Source organism: Polyodon spathula, chromosome 4, assembly GCF_017654505.1.
Source record: "Polyodon spathula isolate WHYD16114869_AA chromosome 4, ASM1765450v1, whole genome shotgun sequence".
Lineage (NCBI taxonomy): Eukaryota > Metazoa > Chordata > Actinopteri > Acipenseriformes > Polyodontidae > Polyodon > Polyodon spathula.
Genome location: NC_054537.1, coordinates 51,734,547 through 51,759,611, shown reverse-complemented (window position 1 = coordinate 51,759,611; position 25,065 = coordinate 51,734,547). Strand labels below are relative to the sequence as shown.

The 25,065-nt window shown below is 39.4% G+C and overlaps 1 protein-coding gene across 3 annotated transcripts in view; it reads right to left on the bottom strand.

Moving 5' to 3' along the window:
* LOC121314619 (F-actin-uncapping protein LRRC16A-like) overlaps positions 1-25,065 on the bottom strand; it is a 255,535-nt gene that overhangs the window by 71,988 nt on the left and 158,482 nt on the right. For all 3 annotated transcript variants that reach the window (XM_041248065.1, XM_041248066.1, XM_041248067.1), the window contains exons 21-24: positions 15,517-15,689; positions 15,060-15,128; positions 2,585-2,678; positions 2,078-2,176 (exon numbers count right to left, since the gene is read on the bottom strand). In XM_041248065.1, the coding sequence (XP_041103999.1) occupies positions 2,078-2,176; positions 2,585-2,678; positions 15,060-15,128; positions 15,517-15,689 (435 nt within the window). The remainder of the gene's footprint in view (positions 1-2,077; positions 2,177-2,584; positions 2,679-15,059; positions 15,129-15,516; positions 15,690-25,065) is intronic.

The window sequence follows — 25,065 nt, the reverse complement described above, 5'->3', positions numbered from 1 at the left end:
CAAGTTGGATGGGGACCTTTGGTGAACAGCAATTTTCAACTCTTTCCACATATTCTCAATTGGATTGAGGTCTGGGCTTTGACTAGGCCACTCCAGGACATTGACCTTTTTTTTTGTTTTTAAGCCACTCCAGTGTGGCTTTGGCGGTATGTTTGAGGTCATTGTCCTGCTGAAAGATAAATCTTCTCATCAGTCCCAGGTCTCTTGCAGACTTCAGTAGGTTTTCCTCCAGAATTTCTCTGTACTTTGCTGCATCTATTTTGTCTTCTATCTTCACAAGCTTTCCAGGCCCTGACACAGAGAAGCATCCCCATAGCATGATGCTGCCACCACCATGCTTCACGGTAGGGATGGTGTTCTCGGGATGAAGTGTGGTGTTAGGCTTGCGCCAAACATAGTGCTTAGCGTTGAGGCCAAAAAGCTCTCAGACCATATAATCTTCTTCCACTTGGTCTCAGAGTCTCCCACATGCCTTCTGGCAAACTCTAGCCGAGATTTAATTTTTTTCAACAATGGTTTTCTTTTTGCCACTATCCCATAAAGGCCAGTTTTGTGAAGCACCCGGCCTATTGCTGCCGTATGCACAGCGTCTCCCAGCTCAGCCATGGATGACTGTAACTCATTTAGAGTTGCAATAGGTCTCTTGGTGGCCTCCCTAACTAGTGCCCTTCTCGCCCGGATACTCAGTTGCTGAAGACGGCCTGTTCTAGACAGATTCACAGTTGTGCCATATTCTCTCCATTTCCTTGGAAATGTTCTTATATTCTACTGCTGATTGGTGCTTTTGAAGAACCTTATTCCGGATTTGCATTGAATGTTCCTTTGTCTTCATGATGTAGTTTTTGTTAGGAAATGTACTAACCAACTGTGGGACCTCCCAGAGACAAGTGTATTTAACCAGAAATCATGTGAATCACCTTAATTGCACACAGGTGGACTCCATTCAACTAATTATGTGACTTCTAAAGACAATTGGTTGCACCAGAGCTTATCTAGGTGTGTCATAGCAAAGGGGTGAATACTTATGCAATCAATTATTTTCTGTTTTATATGTATAATTAATTTAGAACAATTTGTAGAATTTAGTACAATTTGTATTTTTCACTTTGGCATTATGGACTTTTTTTGTGTTGATCAGTGGCAAAAACTTCTAATTAAATCCATTTTGATTCCATGTTGTAACACAATAAAATGTGGAAAAGTTCAAGGGGAGTGAATACTTTTGAGAGCCACTGTATGTGTGTCATATATATATATATATATATATATATATATATATATATATATATATATATATATATATATATATATATATATATATAGATAGAGAGAGAGAGAGAGAGAGAGAGAGAGAGAGAGAGAGAGAGAGAGAGAGAGAGAGAGAAGCAAGAGATTGGCGGCATTGAATCTTAACGGGCATTGAATCTTAACGACGAAGGGATTGGGACGGGTTGATGAAAAATAACAACAACAAAAAAAATACCTAGGTTCATATTTTCAAGAATATGGTATATAAAGTTAAATAAATTACAGTAATTGCAGACATCCGCGTGTATTTTAATGCAGCGAATAGTTTAGTTCAACTTGATAATTATGAATTATGCCTCACTGACTGTCTGGGAGACTATGGGAGAAGTTCAACTAGTGTTGAAGAGATGCAGACAGGAATAAAAAATAAAGGTGCAGAGCTCGATTATTGTACTTAGGGAAACAGTGATTTCAAATGTCAACTTTACTTAATTATGTATAAAACATGTAAACAAACAGTTATATTTTTAGCTTTTCAAACTGCTTTACAAAAAAAAATAGTTACTTACCCTTTTCCAGGACAAATAGTGCCCATTTTATGCAATAAATTTACAAGACACCCATGCTGGTGGCCTTAGAATGTCGATCCCTAAAACGTAACGTTCTGAGTTTCATTTCATTGCCGGACTGTGACTATCAAAACCACTGTGTGCTCAATGTATTAATGTATGCACTATAAAGATGTGTGAATTTATGACGTCTCGCATTTTGCAAGGACACCTTGCTAAACCGCTATTATGTGAATAGAAGTTGCTTGGGAAACGCTCACTTGCTGTGTAGTCGTGGTGACGATGCCCTGCTGTAACCTGTAAGCCTGCTCCTGCAAGTACTTCCTAGTCTCATGATTGCGGAGAAGATAGTTCTCAATCTGAAAGAAAAAGAGTTTCAAATAACAGTAACCAGCAATAAAATAAGGCTTCAAAAGATCCTTAAAAAAAATTGAAACAGAATACCAAAAAATGATTTCCATGTTGTAAAAGCATTTATTAAGCTTTTTAATTTAAAAAGGCAAGTGTCACTATTATGACTAGCATTTCAAAACCAGACAAGTGGTTCTAAAGTAATAGCCTCTATAATTCAACCAATTACCTGTATTATGAAAATGTAACTCACAGTGACCTACATTCAAAGTAATGTATATGGAACAACAGTGCACAAGATACACTGTAGACAAAAATGAAAATGTGACCAAAAAACCCAACTCTGATAAGAAGAGTTAGCTTGTACTGGTCCTGCCACAGATCTCCTCAGATAGCTATAGTATAGAGGGTCTCACCTTCTGTAATGCATCTTCAGTTTTTTCCGGATTGGCTTTCAGTGCCTGGGAAGCGTCATTGATGGGAATAGGCATGAATCTTAAAGTAAAATTCCTAGGAGGAAATTTGACAGGAAATATAAAAAATAAATGAATTAAAATTATCCACCAGACAACCTATGATACAATTAAATCCCTACCTGCCACATTTGGGTTGCATTGAGATAATTATACATTGTGACAGAGCAGAGACTCAACACTTGGGAGAGCACATATGTGTGCGTGTGTGTGTGTGTGTGTGTGTGAGAGAGAGAGAGAGAGAGAGAGAGAGGTGTTGGTGGCTGATGGCCATCTTGGTGAAGGGACAGCCTGTAAAGAAGATGGCCACCGTTTATATAGCCGCATGGTGTTGGGTGATTGATTAATTGGTTGATTGAGAATGAATGAGAGAAATATGGAATGTGGTCAGGTGGTGATTTATTTAATGATTAAATGTCAATCAACAGCATTATCAGTGCTATGTGACAGGAAAAATTGTTCTGAACACTGCCAGGTGCTGTCATTAATTAGTTTGTTTAAGAGTACTAAAACTTAAATAGCCAATTCCTGACTGTTAATGGCCTTAATTCATTCAACTAAATAGTCATTAAACTACAAGAAATTGGCTATTTTTAAGGATTGTTAGTTAAATACAGGATTTCTTGTTGCCAGATGTGTGTCAATTACTGGATTTGAATTTAATATAAAGACTTAATGGTTATATGTACTATGCTTGCAGTATACAGTATTCATTTTATGCAATCTGGAAAGGCTTTTAATAAGTTGTAATAAGTTCTCCATCTACTCTCACCCAAACAAAACTAGCGTCACAGGGCTGTAGTAGCAAACTTCCACAGAGTTTCTCTCTAATTTGTCAAGTTAACCTTTTAGAGAATGTATGATAAGAAGTAAAGATCACTGACAACTTTCACATTTTGTGCTTACTTCTATGTAACAGAAACAACACTGTACATGACTTCATATATACCCCCTTTACACAAGCCACTTTAAGCTGACTCTGAGACAGCTTATTACTTTCCACACATATCTACAAACGTAACCTGTGGGCGTATTTTGATATGCATGAATATGTGGGAACCTCTATCTAGAATTAAACAAATCATTACAGTAAAGTTGCTAAGAAAATTAAAGGTTTCCAAGGGGCAAATACAGTCCTTTGTTTAAGAGTAACATGTGACCTGCACTTACCACTAGTTTAATTTATATGCATCACAACACTAACAATTACACAAATTTGAAAAATAAAGCTGCAAGCTTGTGGAAGTTTAATCAATTTAAATGTACAGGCTTTACTTTTCAAAGTGTATCATCATAAGTGCCGTGATGTGAACAGGGTTACCAGACATCCTGGGAAAACTGGGATTGTCCTAGTTTTCAGCCTTCATTTTTTGTCCCAGTCAGAAACAGTAAAATTCTTAAATCGTCCTGGTATTGTATCTGTGTATCAATAGAATCAGTGTGCTGAACAGTTAACAGCAGAGTAATTTATTAGGTTGTGTTTGTGCCATTCAAAATAAAATGAACAACCTTATGTATTATGTGTTTAACTCTGATTATGTGTATAACCTGATCAACTAGGCCAGTTCAGGTCAGAGGTGTAAGTGTAAACACACTAATAGAACAAACAAACCATATTCCTGAATCAGTATTGCTTACTTCATCTTTTCACCATTTCATATAATTTTCATTGCTTCTATGAGCATATGGCAATAGAGGCTAGTATGCGGACTAATGGAAGTGTAAATCATATCAAATCAAAGTATTTATATAATAGACCTTCATACAGGTAGGGGCGTGGATCAAAAATCCAGTCAGTATCTGGTGTGAGCACCATTTGCCTCACACAGCGCGACACATCTCCTTCGTATAGAGTTGATCACGCTGTTGATTGTGGCCTGTGGAATGTTGTCCCACTACACTTCAATGGCTGTGCGTAGTTGCTGGATATTGGCAGGAACTGGAACACGCTGTCGTACACGTTGATCCAGAGCATCCCAAACATGCTCAATGGGTGACATGTCTGGTGATTATGCAGGCCATGGAAGAACTGGGACATTTTCAGCTTCCAGGAATTGTGTACAGATCCTTGCGACATGGGGCCGTGCATTATCATGCTGAAACATGAGATGATGGCGGCAGATGAATGACACGTTAATGGGCCTCAGAATCTTGTCACGGTACCTCTGTACATTCAAATTGCCATCGATAAAATGCAACTGTGTTCGTTGTCTGTAGCTTATGACTGTCCATACCATAACCCCACCGCCACCATGGGACACTTTGTTCACAACGTTAACATTAGCAAACCGCTCGCCCACACAACGCCATACATGCTGTCTACCATCTGCCCGGTACAGTTGAAACCGGGATTCATCCATGAAGAGAACACTTCTCCAGCGTGCCAGTGGCCATTGAAGGTGAGCATTTGCCCACTGAAGTCGGTTACGACACCAAACTGCAGTCAGGTTAAGACCCTGGTGAGGACGACAAGCACACAGATGAGCTTCCCTGAGACGGGTTATGACAGTTTGTGCAGAAATTCTTCGGTTGTGCAAACCCACAGTTTCATCAGCTGTCCGGGTGGCTGGTCTCAGACGATAACGCAGGTGAAGAAGCTGGATATGGAGGTCCTGGGCTGGCATGGTTACACGTGGTCTGTGGTTTTCAGGATGGTTGGACGTACTGCCAAATTCTCAAAAACGACATTAGAGGCAGCTTAAGGTAGAGAAATGAACATTCAATTCTCTGGCAACAGCTCTGGTGGATGTTCCTGCAGTCAGCATGCCAATTGCACGCTCCCTCAAAACTTAAGACATCTGTGACATTGTGTTGTGTGACAAAACTGCACATTTTAGAGTGGCCTTTTATTGTCCCCAGCACAAGGTGCACCTGTGTAATGATAATGCTGTTTAATCAGCTTCTTGATATGCCACACCTGTCAGGTGGATGGATTATTTTTGCAAAGGAGAAATGCTCACTAACAGGGATGTAAACAAATATGTGCGCAAAATTTGAGAGAAATAAGCTTTTTGTGCATATGGAAAATTTCTGGGATCTTTTATTTTCAGCTCATGAAACATGGGCCCAACACTTTACATGCTGCGTTTATATTTTTGTTCAGTGTGTGTGTGTATTATATATATATATATATATATATATATTAATATATATATATATATATATATATATATATATATATATATATATATATATACACACACACACACACACACAGTGCCTATAGAAAGTCTACACCCCCTTGAACTTTTTTCACATTTTGTTTTGTCAGTGCCTCAGAGTTTCATGTATTTAAATTAGGATTTTTTTTTCTACTTATCTACACACCACACACTTAAGGGGAAAAAAAAGTTTTTGCTGAGAAAAAAATTATATATTAAAAATACAAAACTGAAAGATCATAATTGGATAAGTCTCCACCCTCCTGAGTTAATACTTGGTGGAAGCACCTTTGGCAGCAATTACAGCTGTGAGTCTGTTGGGATAGGTCTCTACCAGCTTTGCACACCTAGATTTGGCAATATTTGACCATTCTTCTTTTCAAAACTGTTCAAGCTCTGTCAAGTTCCTTCAAGTAATGGCACAGCAATCTTCAAGTAATGCCACAAATTTTTGATTGGATTTAGGTCAGGGCTCTGACTGGGCCACTCAAGGACATTTACCTTTTTGTTCCTTAGCCACTCCAACGTAGCTTTGACTGTGTGCTCAGACTGAAAGGTGAATTTCTGTCCCAGTTTCAGCTTTCTTGCAGAGGGCAGCAGGTTTTCCTCAAGGACTTTTCTGTACTTTGCTCCATTCACTTTCCCTTCTATCCTGACAAGTGACCCAGTCCCTGCCGATGAGAAACATCCCTGTAACATGATGCTGCCACCACCACCATGCTTCACAGTAGGGATGGTGTTCTTTTGGTGATGAGCCGTTTTTGCGCCAAACATAACGATTTGCATTTAGGCCAAAAAGTTCCATTTTAGTTTTGTCAGACCACAAAACTTTTTGGCACATGGCTACAGAATCTCCTGGGTGTTTTTTTGCATACTTCAAACGGGATTCAAGGTGAGCTTTCTTGAGTAAAATACAGGCCAGATTTGTGCAGTGTTTGGGATATTGTTGTCGCATGCACACTTTGACTACTCTTAACCATAACAGTTTGTAGCTCTTGCAAAGTTGCCATTGGCCTCTTGGTAGCCTCTGATCAGTCTCCTTCTTGCTCGTTCATCCAGTTTGGAGGGACAGCCTGATCTTGGCACGGTCTTGGTGGTGCCATACACCTTTCACATCTTAATAATCGTCTTGACCATGCTCCAAGGGATATTCAAGGTCTTTGATTTTTTTATACCCATTCCCTGATCTGTGCCTTTCAATAACTTTGTCCCAGAGTTCTTTTGAGTTTTTTTTGCTTTGAAATGCACTACCCAGCAGAAGGAAATCTTACACCTGAGCTAATTTAGGATTGCTATTACAAGGGACACTTCTCCAACCAAGCTATTTCAGTTTTTATTTTTAATTCATTTTCTGTGACTTTTTAATAGTACTGATTGACTGACAAATGAAAGGTTTTATCTTGGTAAAAATTTGATGAAAATGTCTACTGACAAACATATTTCTTATGCTGTCAATGCAGGTTGCAGTGACCTGATAGGAAATTTATTTTCATAAAAAAGCACTTTTGTACAACAAATCTTTACATTTCTATAGTATTGTGTAACACTGCCCTAAAAACAGTGATCAAATATGAAATTCATTTAAGCTAGTCTGTTAGTTTTTTCTTTTCCATTTCCTTAATTTTTTAATTTATTTTTTCCTTTTGCTGAATAACTTTTCTCCAGTGAAAATACTAGTTTTTCATGCCTTCCCTGCCCCTGGGTGTTGTAATAGTGGTTGGTCACAGTGCAGATATTTAAAAGTAACCAAGGCTAGACAGTACCATACCTGATCTATCAGTGGATCTGGTTAGAGTCATTTACCACTGGTGATGCATTGCTGGTTGCATAGCAACATTGCTGTGTGCAACTGTTTCCCTTGGGTACTAGTAACATATGCAACACTGTTATAGCAATTACAGCTGACAGTTGTTTGCATTGCACACTACTGCGATTACATCATGCCGGGGTTTCATTCGTGTGATGTATGTAAGATGGGTCTCACCATGGAGGACAGACATGGCAGATGCACTGCCTGTCTGGGTCTGGAGCATGCTAAAGAGGCACTTGCCAACTGCAACTCCTGTGAGTCTTGTGCTTCCTTCTCTAAAGCCAGGCTTACGCTGCAAGATTTTTGCAAATCGGGAGACGCAGCGCCACTCACACTTACCGATTGAGCTACGATTTCTCACTGTAGATCTGGGATTGCAAGCTACACACACTACAGGAGATATCTTGTCACGGACTGCGCCTATTTTCATTGCAGAATCATTGACATCATTCGGGAGAATCATGGACTCAAGCGAGGAGGCGATCGCTGTTGTCAGTGCATTGTTTTGCACAGAAAAAAAAAGAAGAAAATGCAGAGAAGATCCATTTGGATGCGCAATTAGCTTGATAGACGTGGCCAGTACGGACTGATGATTTTACAGCGAGAGCTTGAGGTGAGGCAACACTGAAATGTAATATGAAATATATTGTGTTACTCGTATGAGGCCGATACAAATTAAATAAACTGACAAATAAATATTTTGTACTATGAGGGAGTGTTGCACTTTTGAACAGACTAGAATACTTGAAGAATAATAGTAAGCTACTACAAGTTTATCATAGGTTTAAATATGCAACAACGTAATCTACATTCTCTCTAGTTCTCACACACACAGACGCGCACCACTCCTCGTATTTTGATTAAATTAGCAATACAAGCATACATTAGGGGTTTGGAAGGGATATCGAATACAAGTGACTGTAGAAATTGATTGCCATGAGAGCACACACAAGTATCTGCTTTGGCATTGTAAACAATTATTTACTTACCAATTACCTGAAGTTCCAAAGCAATTTCCCTCCATCTTTGTTCCTTCAATGAGTGATCATGATAGGAAATGTCACTTAAGTCAAAGAGACACAGATGTTCCTGCCACATCTCCACCATCCTTTCTTCAATTTCGAGGCGCCACACCTTGCGGGGCACAACCTTTCTTCGTCGCTATTGTTGCCAGCTTGTCCTATTGGCTGCTGGCAGCATTCATCAAGAAATCGGCCCATAGCCCCTCACACAGTTCACGAATTGCTTTGTCGGGGACTAAAGTGTTCTGATATGTTAGAAATTTGTCAGGACGTCGTAACAGCGTCGGGAGATCACAGAAGCCGTAACAGGGCATCGTAGACCCTTTCACACTTATCGACCATTTTGTCCCCGACAACCTCATTTTGTTCCAAATTAAGAAATTAGTCGCGGACTCCTCAGCTCGTCGGCGATCAGCAAAAATCATGCAGTGTAAGCCCGGCACAAGTGTACATTGGAGAAGCAAGTATCATGCAGCTCTGTAGAGCAATCTTCAATCTTCCACTTGGACAAGGCTCCTCTCCTTCCTCGGCTCAAAAAGAGAGGGCTGTATCCTCTCATGAGGGCTCTGTGTCTAGGGAGAGTAGGAGAGCCTCACATAGGAGACTGATTTCATGGTCTTCCTCATCCTCTCCTTCTCCTTCTCCCTCCCCTTCACCAGTTTCCCCTACTAAGAGGAGGAGGATGAGCCACTGGTCTCATAAATCAGAGAACTCTAAGCATCTGGATAAGCACTGGGAGGCAGTCTCCCAACAGGGCAACATGTTGGCTGAGCTACTGCATGACCGCACTGCTATACCTGCTCCCTCTGTGCAGCAGAATGGCAGCAATACGATCTGCTGTCTATCGCTGCTTGAGGAGGTAGTCAATAAAGATTTCCCCTCTGAGGAGGATGACTCAGACAGCGCAACATTAATAGCGCATATATCATTGTGAGCAGAGCTTTTGCCGCTGATTAAGAAAGCCACTGGTGTTTTAAATGTCCCATGAACTGTAGATGACAAACGGAAACACATTTTTGAGTATGATCCTGCTTCTCAGGTATTTTCTTTTTGAGGTGCATTCATCCTGGGGTCACCCTGCTACAGCACCTGCTGCTTCACGTTCCGTGGGGATGCTGTACAGCTTAAAGAGGCAGAAAAGCTTGGCTGTCCAAGCTTTTCCACCAGTAGATGCTGCTATTGCATCACTGGTGCAAGCCCCAAAGCTAGCGCTTTTGAACAAAGACGCTACCTGCCCGAATAAACAATACAAGGTTTCAGAGATTATTCTCAAGAAGGCTTACTCAGCTGGTGCATTTGCTGCGCAGCTGGGCAAGTACAACAGCACCTATCCTGGTGGCTTACCAGAGCTGTCTGTTTAAGTCTCTTTCACAGAGCCACAGACCCACACCACAGCAGCTCGAGGAACTGCAGCTGATAAATAAAGAACCTGCTCGGGGTATCAAAATTCAACGGACAGGCAGTGGGTAGGAACCTTGCTGCGTTAATTAGCCGCAAGACGTCAGCTCTGGCAGTCCCAGGCGCATATTGACAAGGCACCATTGCTGCATGCTCCCATTACTCCAGGACACACTTTTGGTCCTGCGGTAGATGACATGCTGCAGCGCTCTCATCAGATGCGGGAGTCTACGAAGGAACTAGTGTGTCTGCTTCCTAAGCAACCTCCCCCAGTATGCACCTGGAGTACTGGCATCAATGCACCTTGGACACCTAGGTGCTCAATACTGTACAGACCGTCTATTCTTTACAATTCAGACAAGGTCCTCCTCCATTTCAGGGCATGACTACAACGTTAGTTACGGATCCACAAGACACATTGGGGTTGTCTCAGGAGGTGACAGCCCCGCTGCAGAAAAAGGCTATTTGCAGTTCATCCTCCTCACTTAGAAGGCGGCTTTTACTCCAAGTACTTCCTAGTGCCCAAGCAGGATGGTGGCCTCAGACCACTCCTCGACATCAGACAGGTCAATCCATATCTGAATCGACGCAAGTTCAAAATGTTAGTTGTTGCAGTCAATAAGGCCAGGCGACTGGTTCACTACAGTGGACTTAAAATATAATAGATGCCTTAGCACACCAGTGGCTGAGGTAGCTTCTGTATACTTTTCCAATACTCGCCATGCTCCCACTGTGCCAGGAAAAGATCAGGCAGAACTAAGCCAGGGTACTATTAGTAGCCCCTTATTGGTCCGGAAGACTGTGATTTTCAATCCTGATACAACTCCTGAATGCCAGCTGTGGAGCTTGCCGAAATGCCATGGCCTGCTCAATCAGGCGTGTGGGACACTGTTTCATCCACGACGCATCAAGCCTGCAGCTCTGGGTCTGACCCATGAACGGCACCATTTGAGCCATCTGGGGCTTTCTAATAGGATCATTGACATCCTAAAGAATGCCAGAGAGGGGTCCATGCGTTCCCAGTATGGGTACAAGTGGAGCATTTTTCAAATGTGGTGCCTGTCTAAGGGGTTTGACCCCACAACCTTTCCCATGGCAGTTATACTGCAATATAGAACCTATATGATGAGGGAAAATCCCCCTCTACATTGAAGGTCTATTTGGCAGCCATTTCAGCTTGTCATATTAAAATTTATTCGTCTCCCCAGTAGCGCATTTCCTGACGGGGCAAATTTTGAAGAGAGCTCGTGGCTTTGGTTTCCTATGAAGGACATTGTCCCTCACTGGAGACTTAATGTTGTGCTTGAAGCACTTATGAAGCCTACCTTTTGAGCCCTTGCATTCACATACACATGGGAAAATTAGTGTTTGTGTAATTTATATGTGGAATCAGGTTTGTTTTTTGTGTTTTTTGGAGTGTTATGTTTGATCTAATGATTGTTTACAGACATACATCAACTGAGACTTGCTGTCTGTTTGTCTTCTGTATGTGTCCTCTGTGCGTTACCAGCATTGGTAACGTCACATGACCCATTTGTTTACTTTCTGTTTTGCGTTTCAGCTCCAAATCCCATGTCTCTCTGTATCCACACATGTGACATGAGTACCTTGTCACAACATCGTTTAAATGTAACTGAATTAATTCTCGTCCTTTTTTTGATCCCAGCTATGTCCAAAGACAACTTTTGTCTGCCCTCCATGTTAGTAAATATAGTTGGTGAACTGGATGTCATGAGCCAGCTCGATCGCCCAAAACAGCGCAACAACATTGTGGCAAAGTGGTGAGTGCTTACAGATGCGTGCAGTGCAGAGCGGATACAAAAAACAGACAATGATTTTCAGGTGCAAGAGTGTTTATTGATATAATTAGCATCGTCCAGAGACTTATGGCGAAAACCTGTAAATAATAATGAAGTGATACAGCGGCGTGTATCACTTGGTATTTGTAAATCCCACGGGTTTGACCCGCAACCAAAAGTCCAGTTTAACATACCAACACTTAACACAAAACACAAACACAGTTCTTAGTGACAGTGAATAGGTGCTAGTGGTGTTTTTACAGTTCTCTGTGAAATGCAGGGGTGAAAGTGATGTCTGGGTTTATGTTGGCTTTTGCTCCGGCTCGTGCTAGCGGTAGTTTATTTTAACAAACAGACAACAGTTAACAAAACAATACGGCAAAAATCTCCTTGTAGGTTAAAACACTAACCATTTATCAAAGGAACAGTACACCCCTAATATACACTAACTCATGACCCCCCTAGATTAACGAGCGCATCCACTCCTCCAATCCAAGTCACTGAACTTGGGTGTCATAGCTCAGCCCCCTTCCTAAATGTCTGACTTCCACCTACCCTGAGGAATAAATTGTCGTGTCATTTAGTCAAGGGTACTCTGTTCCTTTTACATAGTGCCCTCACAGGTTAGGAGGGAGATCTAAGACCAAGATTTATTCGATCTCTGTCACAAACATCCAACAAGTTGTTGATGCTCTCTCAGAACTGACCAAATAAAATTGCAAATGAACATATTGACTGTGTTTTATTTGTTTGCATCATTAATTTTTAACACAAAAGTAAATCCAACACAGCTTAAAAGAAAGAAGAGAATCTCTGACAGCACGAGAATCCTCAGATCGCTCCCGTCCAATTGAAACTGGTAATCTTCTCCATCTGTCTCAGAGCAGGCAGTGCCAATTTTGGGAACAAACTAATGCTACACTTCAGTTATTTCATCAGTATCCGCCACCTCCCTTTCAAGTGCCCACTACCCGTATTTGCCCAAGCGTGATGTTGAATGCTTCCTCAGCAGCTGTTAGCCATCCGTATAGGTAGTGTTTCTAAGCCAGGGTAGTATATGCTATATTGCCTGGATGTGTTTTTTATATATAAAAAACGTCTCTGCTGGTTTTCAGCCATGGTGATCTGCAATACCTGTTGGTCAGTTTAATTTTATATCTCAAAGTTTATTTTTAATTAATCAGTTGTAAGTTACATTAGTTGAAACAGTATTCACTACTAATGACATCTGAAAAACAATTTGGGCAAGAGTAGTAAAACACATTATTAATCAGCTAGACATGAGGTATTTGCTTTATTACAGTAGCTTAGATTCACTTGTGTACCAGTTCTCTGCGCATGGAAACCACATTTTCACAAAACTTCACTTGTAATCTACAAAAACAGCACAAGTACTTTACGCATAACTAATTTATATATCAACCCCCTCCCTTCACATTCATTCTTCAAAAACAGCACAAGCTAATTTACTTATCAACTCCCACCTTTCACAATCATTCTTCAAAAACAGCACAAGATAATTTACATATCAACCCACCTTTCACATTCATTTGCATGACGTCGGGTGAAAAGCCTGGTTTACTCGAGTAAAATAAACTGAGCGAATGGAAACCCAAAAAAACAATTTACATGAGACATTTTTCTTGTGTAAATGTCTTGAGTTAAACAAAAAAAAAAAACCTGCATGGAAAAGCCATGTTTGTTTACTGTGAAGAAACCACAATGGCAAAAGATTGAAGGCTAAAAAGACTGAAGCTATTGAAGTATTTATGAAGCTGATATGAGGAGCCAATCAGTATTACCTTGGTCTTCTCAGGGTTCAACTGTAGGAAATTCTGCTGCATCTAATTCTTAATCTCACTCAAGCAGAATGTTAAAGAAGATACAGCTGACTCCAAATCAAGGGCAGTGCACATATAAATATGAGTATTGTCAGCATAGCAGTGAAAATTAATGCCGCACTTGCAAAAATCTTACCCACTAGAAGCATATACATGCTAAACAGAATCGCCCCAGAACTGACCCCTGAAGAACACCTGATATGACTGTGGTTTTGGCGATGAACATTGGCCAATTTTTACATGTTGCTCCTTCCTGGTCAAGCAAGATTTAAACCAAGAGAGAACCTGTCACACTTTTCCAGTCTACTCAGCAAAATAGTGTGGTCGACGTTATCAAAGGCAGCACTAAGATCCAACAGGACAAGAATGGAAACAAAGCCTGAATCAGCATTCATCAGTAGATTACCCTGACAAATGCAGTCTCCATGCTGTGCATAGATCTAAAACCAAACTGGAAAGGTTTGTACACATTGTCATTAGCTAAATGACTTTGTATGCACTTAGGTTTATTTCCCATCTGTTTTCTGTCATGGCATGTATTTAAGTTATAAACTTTTCACTTACATTTAAACACACTAGAGCTAGAACATGTTGATACACATTTAGGCACAGGCTACACTTTTAATCAGGCACTTAATAATATGCTCCTGCAACATAAATAATGCGATCAATAACTGACGTGCTTTCATTAGTTAACTTGAATGCTTGTTGCACAGTCATTTTCTGAAAACAACGATGGTGCGAGCAAGTGTCAACATTTCTAGTTTTAATAAAATTAAAATGTTTTAATAGCATTACAATGGGATTTGTATAATTATTTGTTTGCATGCTGTTTGAATATTGTCATGAAAACATCAGGAAAAATATATTTTCTTACTATTTTTATTACTAAATGATGATCAGACATTGTATCAGTGTCAGTAGTCATTTCTGAAATGTATTAGTTGATTGGTACAAGTGTAGGTTGCAATGTTCTGTTACTGTTACCCCCCCCCGGTAAGCACATCATAGTGGCTTATGACCCCCCCAAGGTTTGGAAATTGAACACCACTGGTCTAGAGACTACACCACCCTAAATACTGAATGTCTACAAGGTTTATGATAATTGTGGACTTGATAATATAGGTACAAATGTGTGACAGAACATACAAAGATAATTCGGTTTCTTTTACATGAATTGCAATTACAAAAGTTTAAAGAAACCCATTCACCCCATGTACCAATCCCTACGCGATGACCAGGTACCCATTTTATAAACAGGTCAAAGTCATGAGGGCTACCTTCTTACCCAAGAGATTGTGTCCCCTTGGGGAGATAGAGGCTAAATAGAAGGTGCTGCTTGAACATTGCTTGACCTGTGGCAAAAGGCAAAAGGTTGCCTACTTACTTTTCTAAAGCAACAGCAATGTCCTGCAAGCCTTGTGGACTGACATTGTTCTTGTCCCAGATGACAGTCCTGTAAAATAATACATTAAAACAAAATGGCAAAACAAATACAATGTACAGAAGTCATCTCCTATACTAACAAAGAGTCCCTGATAGTAAACGTGGACAAACCCATCCAAAATGAAAGATGGAGGGCCCTACATGATTTGTAAAGACAAAGGCACATTTTCTGAGATAAGATAAATAACAATATAAAATTTGCAAAAAAACAGCTTGCAGGGAGAAGCAATTAAATTAAACATTTCATGGTACACTGCATTTAGGCAGATGATAACACTTTTTAGCATATTCTGTATTAAGTAATTCTATGAGTAATGCTAATATAATAAGACACAAACAACGCTCTTTTTCTGGCATTGTTAAAACATGTGTCTCTTTGATCAGTCAAGTCTTCTTACCTGAGCTTTGTGTTGATCTGCAGTGCTTTGGCCAGCATCTTAGCCCCCATGTCTCCCATTCCATTACCACTGATGTCCACTTTCGTGAGCGAGGTATTGCTGCCAAGGGCATTCAAAATGATTGTTAAGTCACTCTTCAGTTTGGAGTCTGCGAGGGACAGGGATGTCAGAGGCTGAGAAATTAAAAACACAAAAAAAGAATAACCATCAAACAACAAATTTGGTACAAAGAAGGGGAGTTGTGTTTATTCAGAAAAAACAAAGCCAAAACACAGACATGGAGAAAGAAAAAAGATAAATATGAAGTAATAAAATAATAAACTAATACAAATATAAACTGAGTTAAGGCAGAAACATTTAAAATAGTCATTTTTCAGGTTCTTTATTGAAAAGGTAGACTTCAAGTTTCAAGTTTCTTTTAAAATCACTTTTATAATGTCCCCTGAGAGGTCTTAAGAAGTGGGTTTGACCTTGCAAGCTCTGAATGGCTAGCTCCACAGAGAATACAATAGACAGGGCCTTTCTTTATGTAACATGAAACATGGATTCACTGGTTGAAATTAATGGCTGCACTTATCTTAGCTTCCCTCACTTATATTGAAACGAGAAAACATTAGGTTATTATCATAAGCCTGGTTCCCTGAAATAGGAATATTAACCATTACAAAATGGGTGTTTCCCTTTAAGACACCCGAACTGAAAACTCTACACCAGTGTTTCTCAACGGGGGAAGTACCGCCCCCCAAGGGGCATTCTGAAGCCAAAGGGAGGCATTTATATCCAAGAGGGTGGGAGGGGGTGTTTTATTAAAAAAAAAAAAAAAAAAAAAAAAAAAAAAAAAAGAGGGCATTGTGTTTTCTTATTTAAAATTAACGAAACTTTTATTTCAAAATGTTGATTAACTACTCACATACAATGCACCAGTGACTTGTACAATATAAGATCGTGTACACATCAAGTCAGAAATGCTTGGGGAGTGGGCTGGTGTCAATAAATAGACTGAGATAACTGGAGATACATAAAAAATATTTTGCAAAGGAAAAAAAATGACACTGTATATATAACATATAATCCATAAAAGATGGATCTTTTGCGATATTTCGACAATATTCTGCAATCTATGAAACTGCCCTGTATAATTAAAGTTAACAAAATAATCAATAAACTCCAATTTGAACAGTAAGAGTTTTATTACAACAGCGAAAGCCATTGTGTGCTTGTATATGAACCTTGTTAATGGCAAATTTCACAAAGCTTACAATTAAAAAAATCTTTAACCACATGGTATGTGCAAACAAGTCAGTGTATGTTAGGATCCCAAGCTGAAATATGACCCCAGCGGCTTGGGGTTAAATTACTTTTTTAGCTAACCGAAATTACTGCTAATGATTTGATGAGAATTACATGAATTACTCTCTGTGTAAAAATTAGAGGGTAAGTTTAACGGAAAACATATATGACTTAAATTTAAGATGACTGGCAATTTTGGGACAACCCTTTATAAGCATAATATATATATATATATATATATATATATATATATATATATATATATATATATATATACACACACACACACACACAGTGCCTTGCAAAAGTATTCAGACCCCTGACCAATTCTCTCATATTACCGAATTACAAATGGTACATTGAAATTTCATTCTGTTCGATATTTTTTTTTTAAAACACTGAAACTCAGAATCAATTATTGTAAGGTGACATTGGTTTTATGTTGGGAAATATTTTTAAGAAAAAAAAAAAAAACTGAAATATCTTGCTTGCATAAGTATTCAACCCCTGTGCTGTGGAAGCTCCCAGTTTGCACCGATGAAAGAAATTGCCCTAACGAGGACACAATTACCTTACCATTGGCCTCCACCTGTGAACCATTAAAGTTGCTGTCACATTTTCTGGATAAAAACCCCACTGTTGAAGGATCATTGGTAAGGCTGTGAATCTGAAGGAAAATGAAGACCAAAGAGCATTCTACAGATGTTGGAGATAAAGTAATACAAATACATAGATTAGGGAAAGGGTACAAAATAATATCCAAGTGTTTGGATATCCCAATGAGCACAGTTGGATCAATAATCAAGAAGTGGAAGCTGCATCACACCACCCAGGCACTGCCAAGAAAAGGCCGTCCCTCAAAACTCAGCGCTCAAACAAGAAGGAGACTTGTGAGAGAAGCCACAGGGAGGACAACAATCACTTTGAAGGAGCTACAGAGTTCAGTGGCTGGGAGTGGAGTAATGGTGCACCAGTCAATCATATCAAGAGCTCTGCATAACACTGGCCTGTATGGGAGGGTGGCAAGAAAGAAGCCGTTACTCAAAAAGTACCATCTGAAAGCATGGCTAGAGTTTGCCAGAAAGCATGAGAGTGACCCAGCTGCGATGTGGGAAAAGGTTTTGTGGTCAGATGAGACCAAGATAGAACTTTTTGGCCAAAACTCAAAGCGCTATGTGTGGCGCAAACCTAACACTGCCCATGCCTCAAGACACACCATCCCTACAGTGAAGTATGGTGGTGGCAGCATCATGCTGTGGGGATGCTTCTCATCAGCAGGGACTGGGCATCTTGTTACAATTGAAGGAAGAATGGATGGAGCAAAATACAGGAAAATACTGCAAGAGAATCTGCTTCAGTCCGCTAAAAAACTGAAGCTTGGGAGGAAATTCACCTTTCAGCAGGACAATGATCCCAGGCACAAGGCCAAAGCAACATTGGAGTGGCTCAAGAACAAAAAGGTGAATGTCCTACAGTGGCCCAGTCAAAGTCCTGATCTCAATCCCATTGAGAATCTGTGGCACTATTTGAAAATGCAGTCCACAAGCGTCGCCCAACCAATCTGAACAACCTGGAGGAAATCTGCCAAGAAGAATGGGCCAAAATCACTCTGACACTATGTGCAAAGCTGGTACATACTTACCCCAAAAGACTTAAAGCTGTTATTGCAGCGAAAGGTGGCTCTACCAAATATTAATGTGTGGGGGTTGAATACTTATACAAGCAAGCTATTTCAGTTTTTTTTATTTTTCTTAAAAATATTTCATAACATAAAACCAAATGTCACCTTACAATAATTGATTTTGAGTTTAAGTGTTTAAAATAAAATATCTAACAGAACGAAATTTCAATGTACCATTTGTAATTCAGTAATATGAGAGAATTGGTCAGGGGTCTGAATATACTTTTGCAACGCACTATAGTCACATAATACACACCACACACACACACACACACACACACACACACACACACACACACACACACAGTACCAGTCAAACGAGTACACTTGCTGGAAACTAGGTTTTTTTCATAACTGACAATATTTTACGTCATATGCGTTTCTGTAAATACTTGAAAATGAAAACACGTTACAATATTCAAAACAAAAACATAAGGGGTATCAAAGCAATGTTCAAGAAAATTGAAAATTGTCTCTAAATCTTGTATTCCTCAAAATAGCCACCCTTTGCCTTAATAACAGCCTCACAAACACAAGGCATTTGGTTAACAAGTTTCAGCAGGAAATCACCCGACATGTCTTCCCAGCTCTTCTGCAGCAATTCCCAGAGATGTAAGGCACTCGTGGGTAGCTTTGCTTTGACTCTTCTGCCAGGTTTGTCCCATACAAATTGTATGGGATTGAGGTCTGGAGACTGGGCAGGCCAGGTCATTAGAGTGAGTTGTCCTTCACTTTCCTTCTTCGCCATATAGTTCTTGCACAACTTTGAGGTGTGTTTCGGGTCATTATCTTGCTGAGGAATGAAGGACTGCCCAACTAGCCGTAATCCTGATGGAATGGCATGCCTCTGAAGTATGCTATGATAGCCATGCTGGTTGAGCTTGCCATGGACTTGGTAAAGATCACCAACTCTGTCACCAGCAAAGCAACCCCAGACCATGACACTGCCTCCTCCATGCTTGACAGTGGGGACCACACATGCAGAATTCATGCGCTCACCCTCTCTGCGTCTTACAAATACTCTGCGGTTGGACCCAAGTATTTCAAATTTTGACTCATCGGTCCATAAGACCGACTTCCACTCCTAAAACGTCCAGTTTCTGTGTTTTCTGGCCCAGGCAAGTCTCTTCTTCTTATTCTGCACTCTTAACAATGGTTTCTTTGCAGTAATTCTTCCAGTTAGCCAGCTTCAAGCAATCTCCTCTGAACAGTTGATGTTGAAACATCTGTACTTCTAGTAGCATTTAGCTGAGCTTGTATATCAGGGGCAGTTAACCGCCGGTTTCACAGACTTGTGACTCGAATTAACTTGTTCTCTGATTCTGAGGTCACCCTTGACATGCCTGACCTTGTTCAGTCCTCACGAGTGCCAGTTTCTTCAAATCGTTTGATGGTCTTGGCCACAGCAGTAACAGACACTTGCAAAGTTCTTGTGATTTGTCTTAAAGATTGACCTTCATTTCTTAAATTAATTAAAGACTTGTTTCTTTGCTTAAGAGAGTATTTTGCCATTTTCTGCTGCCTTACATTCAGGAATGACAAACTTGTGCCTATGCTACCTATATTTATAGTAATCATGGACCGTCACCTCTTAACAATAATTGGTGACAAAAGGTTAATTAGGTAACATGCTAGCTAACTCCGAGAACATCTAACAAAGACACTTTTATACTTAGGCCAGTGTTCTAACACCCTGTTATACACATTTCAGACTTTTAACTGACTTGGGCTTAAGACTGAAATCCCCTTGCTTTGGGTGACCATTTCATTGAAATTGACAAGATTTACAATTTCATTTAAAAATTAAATTTTTGAATGCAATTCACTTGTGATTATCTCCCTATATAAGTGCACGTAGAAAGGAAGGGGGGAGAAATCAACAAAAAAACAGAAGGGAGACCGCATCAAAACAAGGACAACAACTCAGGTAAGACAACCATTAAATGTATTTATCTAAATGCTAGAAGTATCAGAATCAAAATTTTAGAACTTGAAGCTGCTGCACTAACAAGTAATTATGATGTGATAGGTGTTACAGAAACTTGGTTGTCTGAGAGTGATGGGGACGAATATAATATTTGTGGGTATACACTGTATAGGAAAGATAGGCAGGACAGAAGAGGAGGAGGGGTAGCGCTATACATAAGAAACAGTCTTGAAGCCCAGGTGTTAAACCTGGACAAAGAAAACAAAGCCGAATCAATATGGGTCAGAATAACAGACAAAAATTAAAAGGGCATAATAATAGGAGCATGCTATAGACCGCCAGATTCAGACAGTCAGCAAAATAATCTGTTATACAATGACATTAGAAATGCGTGTAGCAAAGGAGAAGCCATACTAATAATGGGAGATTTCAACTTCCCCCAAATAAAATGGGAAAACCCGGTGGGTAGCACGATGGATGAAATTGAAATGGTGGAAATGACAAATGACTTTGCTTCCTAATGCAATTTGTCAAGGCAACAACTAGAGGGGAGGCATACCTTGATTTAGTCTTTTCAAATAACGAAGGCAGAATAACTAAAACAGAGGTCAGAGAACCACTAGCAAACTCAGACCACAACATGGTCTCATTTGAAGTGCTTTTTAAAACCCCAAAGGGGGTCTTACTGATGGTGTCGATCGGTTCCAAAATGTTAAAATCTTTTTCAGTTGTTGATAAATTCCATACCTTTTTCACAGTAAATTACTTCGTCGAGTCTATCATTTAATGTTAACCTCTTGGTCGTTGAGGTGCTTCCCATTTCGTCAACAGAATGTTTTACGAGTCAACAATAATTTTTCGTTTGTTAGTACAGATACCTATCACATTCACAAAGTTCCAAACACAGTTCTCGTTAGCCCTGGAGCTAGTTAATTTGTTTCATTGTTCCTGTGTTTGTTTTATAGTCACAATTTTCGTGTGAAAAGAAAGTCCAGTACACAGAACGAGAACACAGAACTGCAAAGTGCTCAAGTCAAAAAGGAATCTAAAAAAAAGGAATGTTACGAAAAAAGTGCCAAGATAAGTAAATAAAATGAACATTGCTAAAGGGGGCTAAAACCTGTTGCCAAATGTTTTTTTTTTTTTTTTTTTTTTTTTCCAATATTTTAACAGCAAGAGATAAACCTTTCAAAGAGGAGGTTAAATGGAAAAGAATTACAAATGGCAAAATTGTAGATAAATGAAAAAAATAGCAAATATATTAAATGAAATCTTTTCTTTGCAAGTTTTTACAAAGGAAGTTACAGACAGCAAAAAGCCTTTTCCCAAATCCGTTTCCTATCTGCAGGTTTGCCAATATCTTGTTGAGCATAACAGGAGGCAGAAGTGTTGATCAGCATTTTAGCTCTACAGAATAATTCAAATATATCTGGGCCGTATTTCGTCTTACTGTACAGATTCATTCCCCTTGGGCCCGATGACGATCCCGCCCAACTAGTACTCCAAGCAGCAAAATGAAAAGCAGTCCATTTTATATAAATTGGAACTCTAGCTCCTGCATGTAGTCTTTACAACAAGTTTTTGTGTATTCCGACAGCCCCTGCATTATTGCACAGCAGCTTGTACATGTAGGTCAAGGTTGGATTGAAAATCTGAACAACGTAACTACCAAACGAAGAAGCCATCCCCGACTCTTCTGGGAGTTTTGCAAGACTCCTATGGCATCTCCTTCTGATTTCCCAAATTTTTTAAATATGGCAACAGTATCATGGGAGACAGTCAACATGGTTTTAGAAAACAAAGATCCTGTCTAACTAATCCTGCTCTTTTTACTTTGCCTTTCAATTAAATGTTATTTTTGCGATTGTTTCGAGTACGTTCGTCATGACATGGTGTCCCCAACCATGGCCTTAGATTTTATTAACAAAGTTTTGCATTTACTAATTGTTTTCACCTGAACACGCAGTTGGGGACGTCCAAGACACCTAGAACTAAAGAACATCAGGACACTAAGAAAATATACCAACATAGAGGACATCGCCCATCTTGCTTAAATTCATTCTGGTTTTACCCTAGTTAGCTAGATTCATCCCCCCTAAAATCCATCAAGAGCCAGCGGGTCCTGGGAGCCAGTCAACATTGTTTTACACCAAAGGGAGAACGACCATCACAATTTCTAACTAACTTGTGTCTTTCTCCTATTTTTTTTGAGGGTGCAACATCGATAATGGATAATTGCAAAGAACATGACATGGTTTACTTAGATTTCCAGAAAACTTTTAACAAAGTCCATGCATGAAAATTAAATCTCAAACTGAACGCATTGGGATCCTTGTTTTAGTCTTTTCTTGATCCTCTTGCGGGTTCGCCCTAAGTTCCTTGTAATTCCTGTATTCAAATAGCAAACATGTTCTTGTTTTATCTTTTTTCCAAAAGTTATAACAAAGGAAGATACTGACAACATGCCCCACATGTCAACCTGTTCGGCCCGTTTTGCTCAGTTTGGTTGTTAGTCTTGAAGAAGATCCCAGGGTGTCAGCTTCAACAAACATTACTGGGGAGTTGATCTTCCAGACCCTCACAATTCTCTGTGTAAAAAGTGATCATTCCTATTTTCTGTTCTGAATGCCCCTTTGTCTAAACTCCATTTGTGACCCCTGGTCCTTGTTTCTTTTTTCAGGCTGACAAAAAAAAGAAACCTTGGGTCGACACTGTCAATACCTTTTAGAATTTTGAATGCTTGAATTAGGTCGCCACGTAGTTATTCTTTGTTCAAGACTGAACAGATTCAATTCTTTTAGCCTGTCTGCATATGACATGCCTTTTAAGCCCGGAATAATTCTGGTCGCTCTTCTTTGCACTCTTTCTAGAGCAGCAATATCTTTTTTATAGCGAGGTGACCAGAACTGAACACAATATTCAAGATGAGGTCTTACTAATGCATTGTACAGTTTTAACATTACTTCCCTTAAATTCAACACTTTTCACAATGTATCCGAGCATCTTGTTAGCCTTTTTTATAGCTTCCCCACATTGTCTAGATGAAGACATTTCTGAGTCAACAAAAACTCCTAGGTCTTTTTCATAGATTCCTTCTCCAATTTCAGTATCTCCCATATGATATTTATAATGTACATTTTTATTTCCTGCGTGCAGTACCTTACAATTTTCTCTACCTAAATGTCATTTGCCACGTGTCTGCCCACTCCCTTCTGAGGTCTGCATCTTTTCTAGATCATTTTGAATGACCTTTGCTGCTGCAACAGTTTTTGCCACTCCTCCTATTTTTGTATCGCCTGCAAATTTAAATTTAACAAATTTGCTAACTAGATTAGGAATATAGTAGGACCTAATTATAAATGTATGCACGGTTTGCACCCGCTTAACGGTGTTTAATCGTCTCCTTGGATTAATATTCCATATGGGACACATAAACCAATTAACAGTGAAGGTTTGGTGGGTAATCACAATCTCCCTCCCTTCAGTTTTTACTTTTTTTCTACATGTTAACCACTCCCTAATGTTCTTAAGTAGAGTAAATTATAAATGTATGCAAAGACAATGCTATTGAAGCAAGTACTGTATAAGAAAAGCACTGATACTGTTAAAATAATGATAAAAGGGAATTCAGGCAGCTGAATGTGTCTGTTGCTTTGGTTACACAATTCTAACCAGGGCTTCACTCACTGTCTCACTAGTGTACAGATCACTGATATAATTTCATAGCTAGAAAGTAACAGTTACCTTATTGTTTTTAAACAAACAATACCACTTTGACACATCTTGTTGACATTTATCATATTTTCTTTGTATTTCAATATTTATCTGCGTCAGAATCACTTGACTTGAGAAACCTTATGATGAATAGAACACATTTTAGAAATCATTGTATGTATTTATGAGAGATTGGGATTTGACAGTGCAGTTTCTGAACTGACATGAACTGCTCCATATGCTACAGGTTTCTCATTTCTTTTCCCAAATCTGTTTTCACTTTCCAGTAAAAATGTTGCATTTTTCATTTTATTCTTTTTACATAAGTTTTTCCAGCCTAATTTTGCAAATGACTAGTTTCTTTGTTTTTCTTTTTTCAAATAAGTTTTCCTCTGCTGCAAGTCACTGCTGGGGTCTCCTACTGAATTTATTTGAACTCATTTTCATTGACAACAGAGCTCCATGACAGCTGTCATTCAGTATCTTAAAGAGTACATAAGGACCTTTTTATTTTATTGTGTTACATGTTCTCATGTGTTGCTACAACTGTTTACGTAAGGTGTGGTATTGTTTTATTATTATTTTTAACATTTTGACCACTTTTAAATTGCATTCCCTGCCTCAAGATGGCTTCACAAGTACCTGCATGGACCTCTCACAACTAGATTTCCCATCATCCTCCTGCTCACATATGTAACTGAGATAGATTTACCAGTGGATTTACCCGGGACTTTGCAGCCTGTACTCCCCTCTGCGATCACGACTGTATGACTCCCCCTTTACCAGGTGAGCCACTCGGGGAGGGGGGGGGTCCCCGCTACGGTTTAACTTCATCCATGAGAAGAATAAAACAATTACAGTGAATCTTTTATTAGGCACAATCTCCCTTGCACTGTAGGTGTAATTAGAGTTATACTGTAGGTTGAATAAAGAAGAC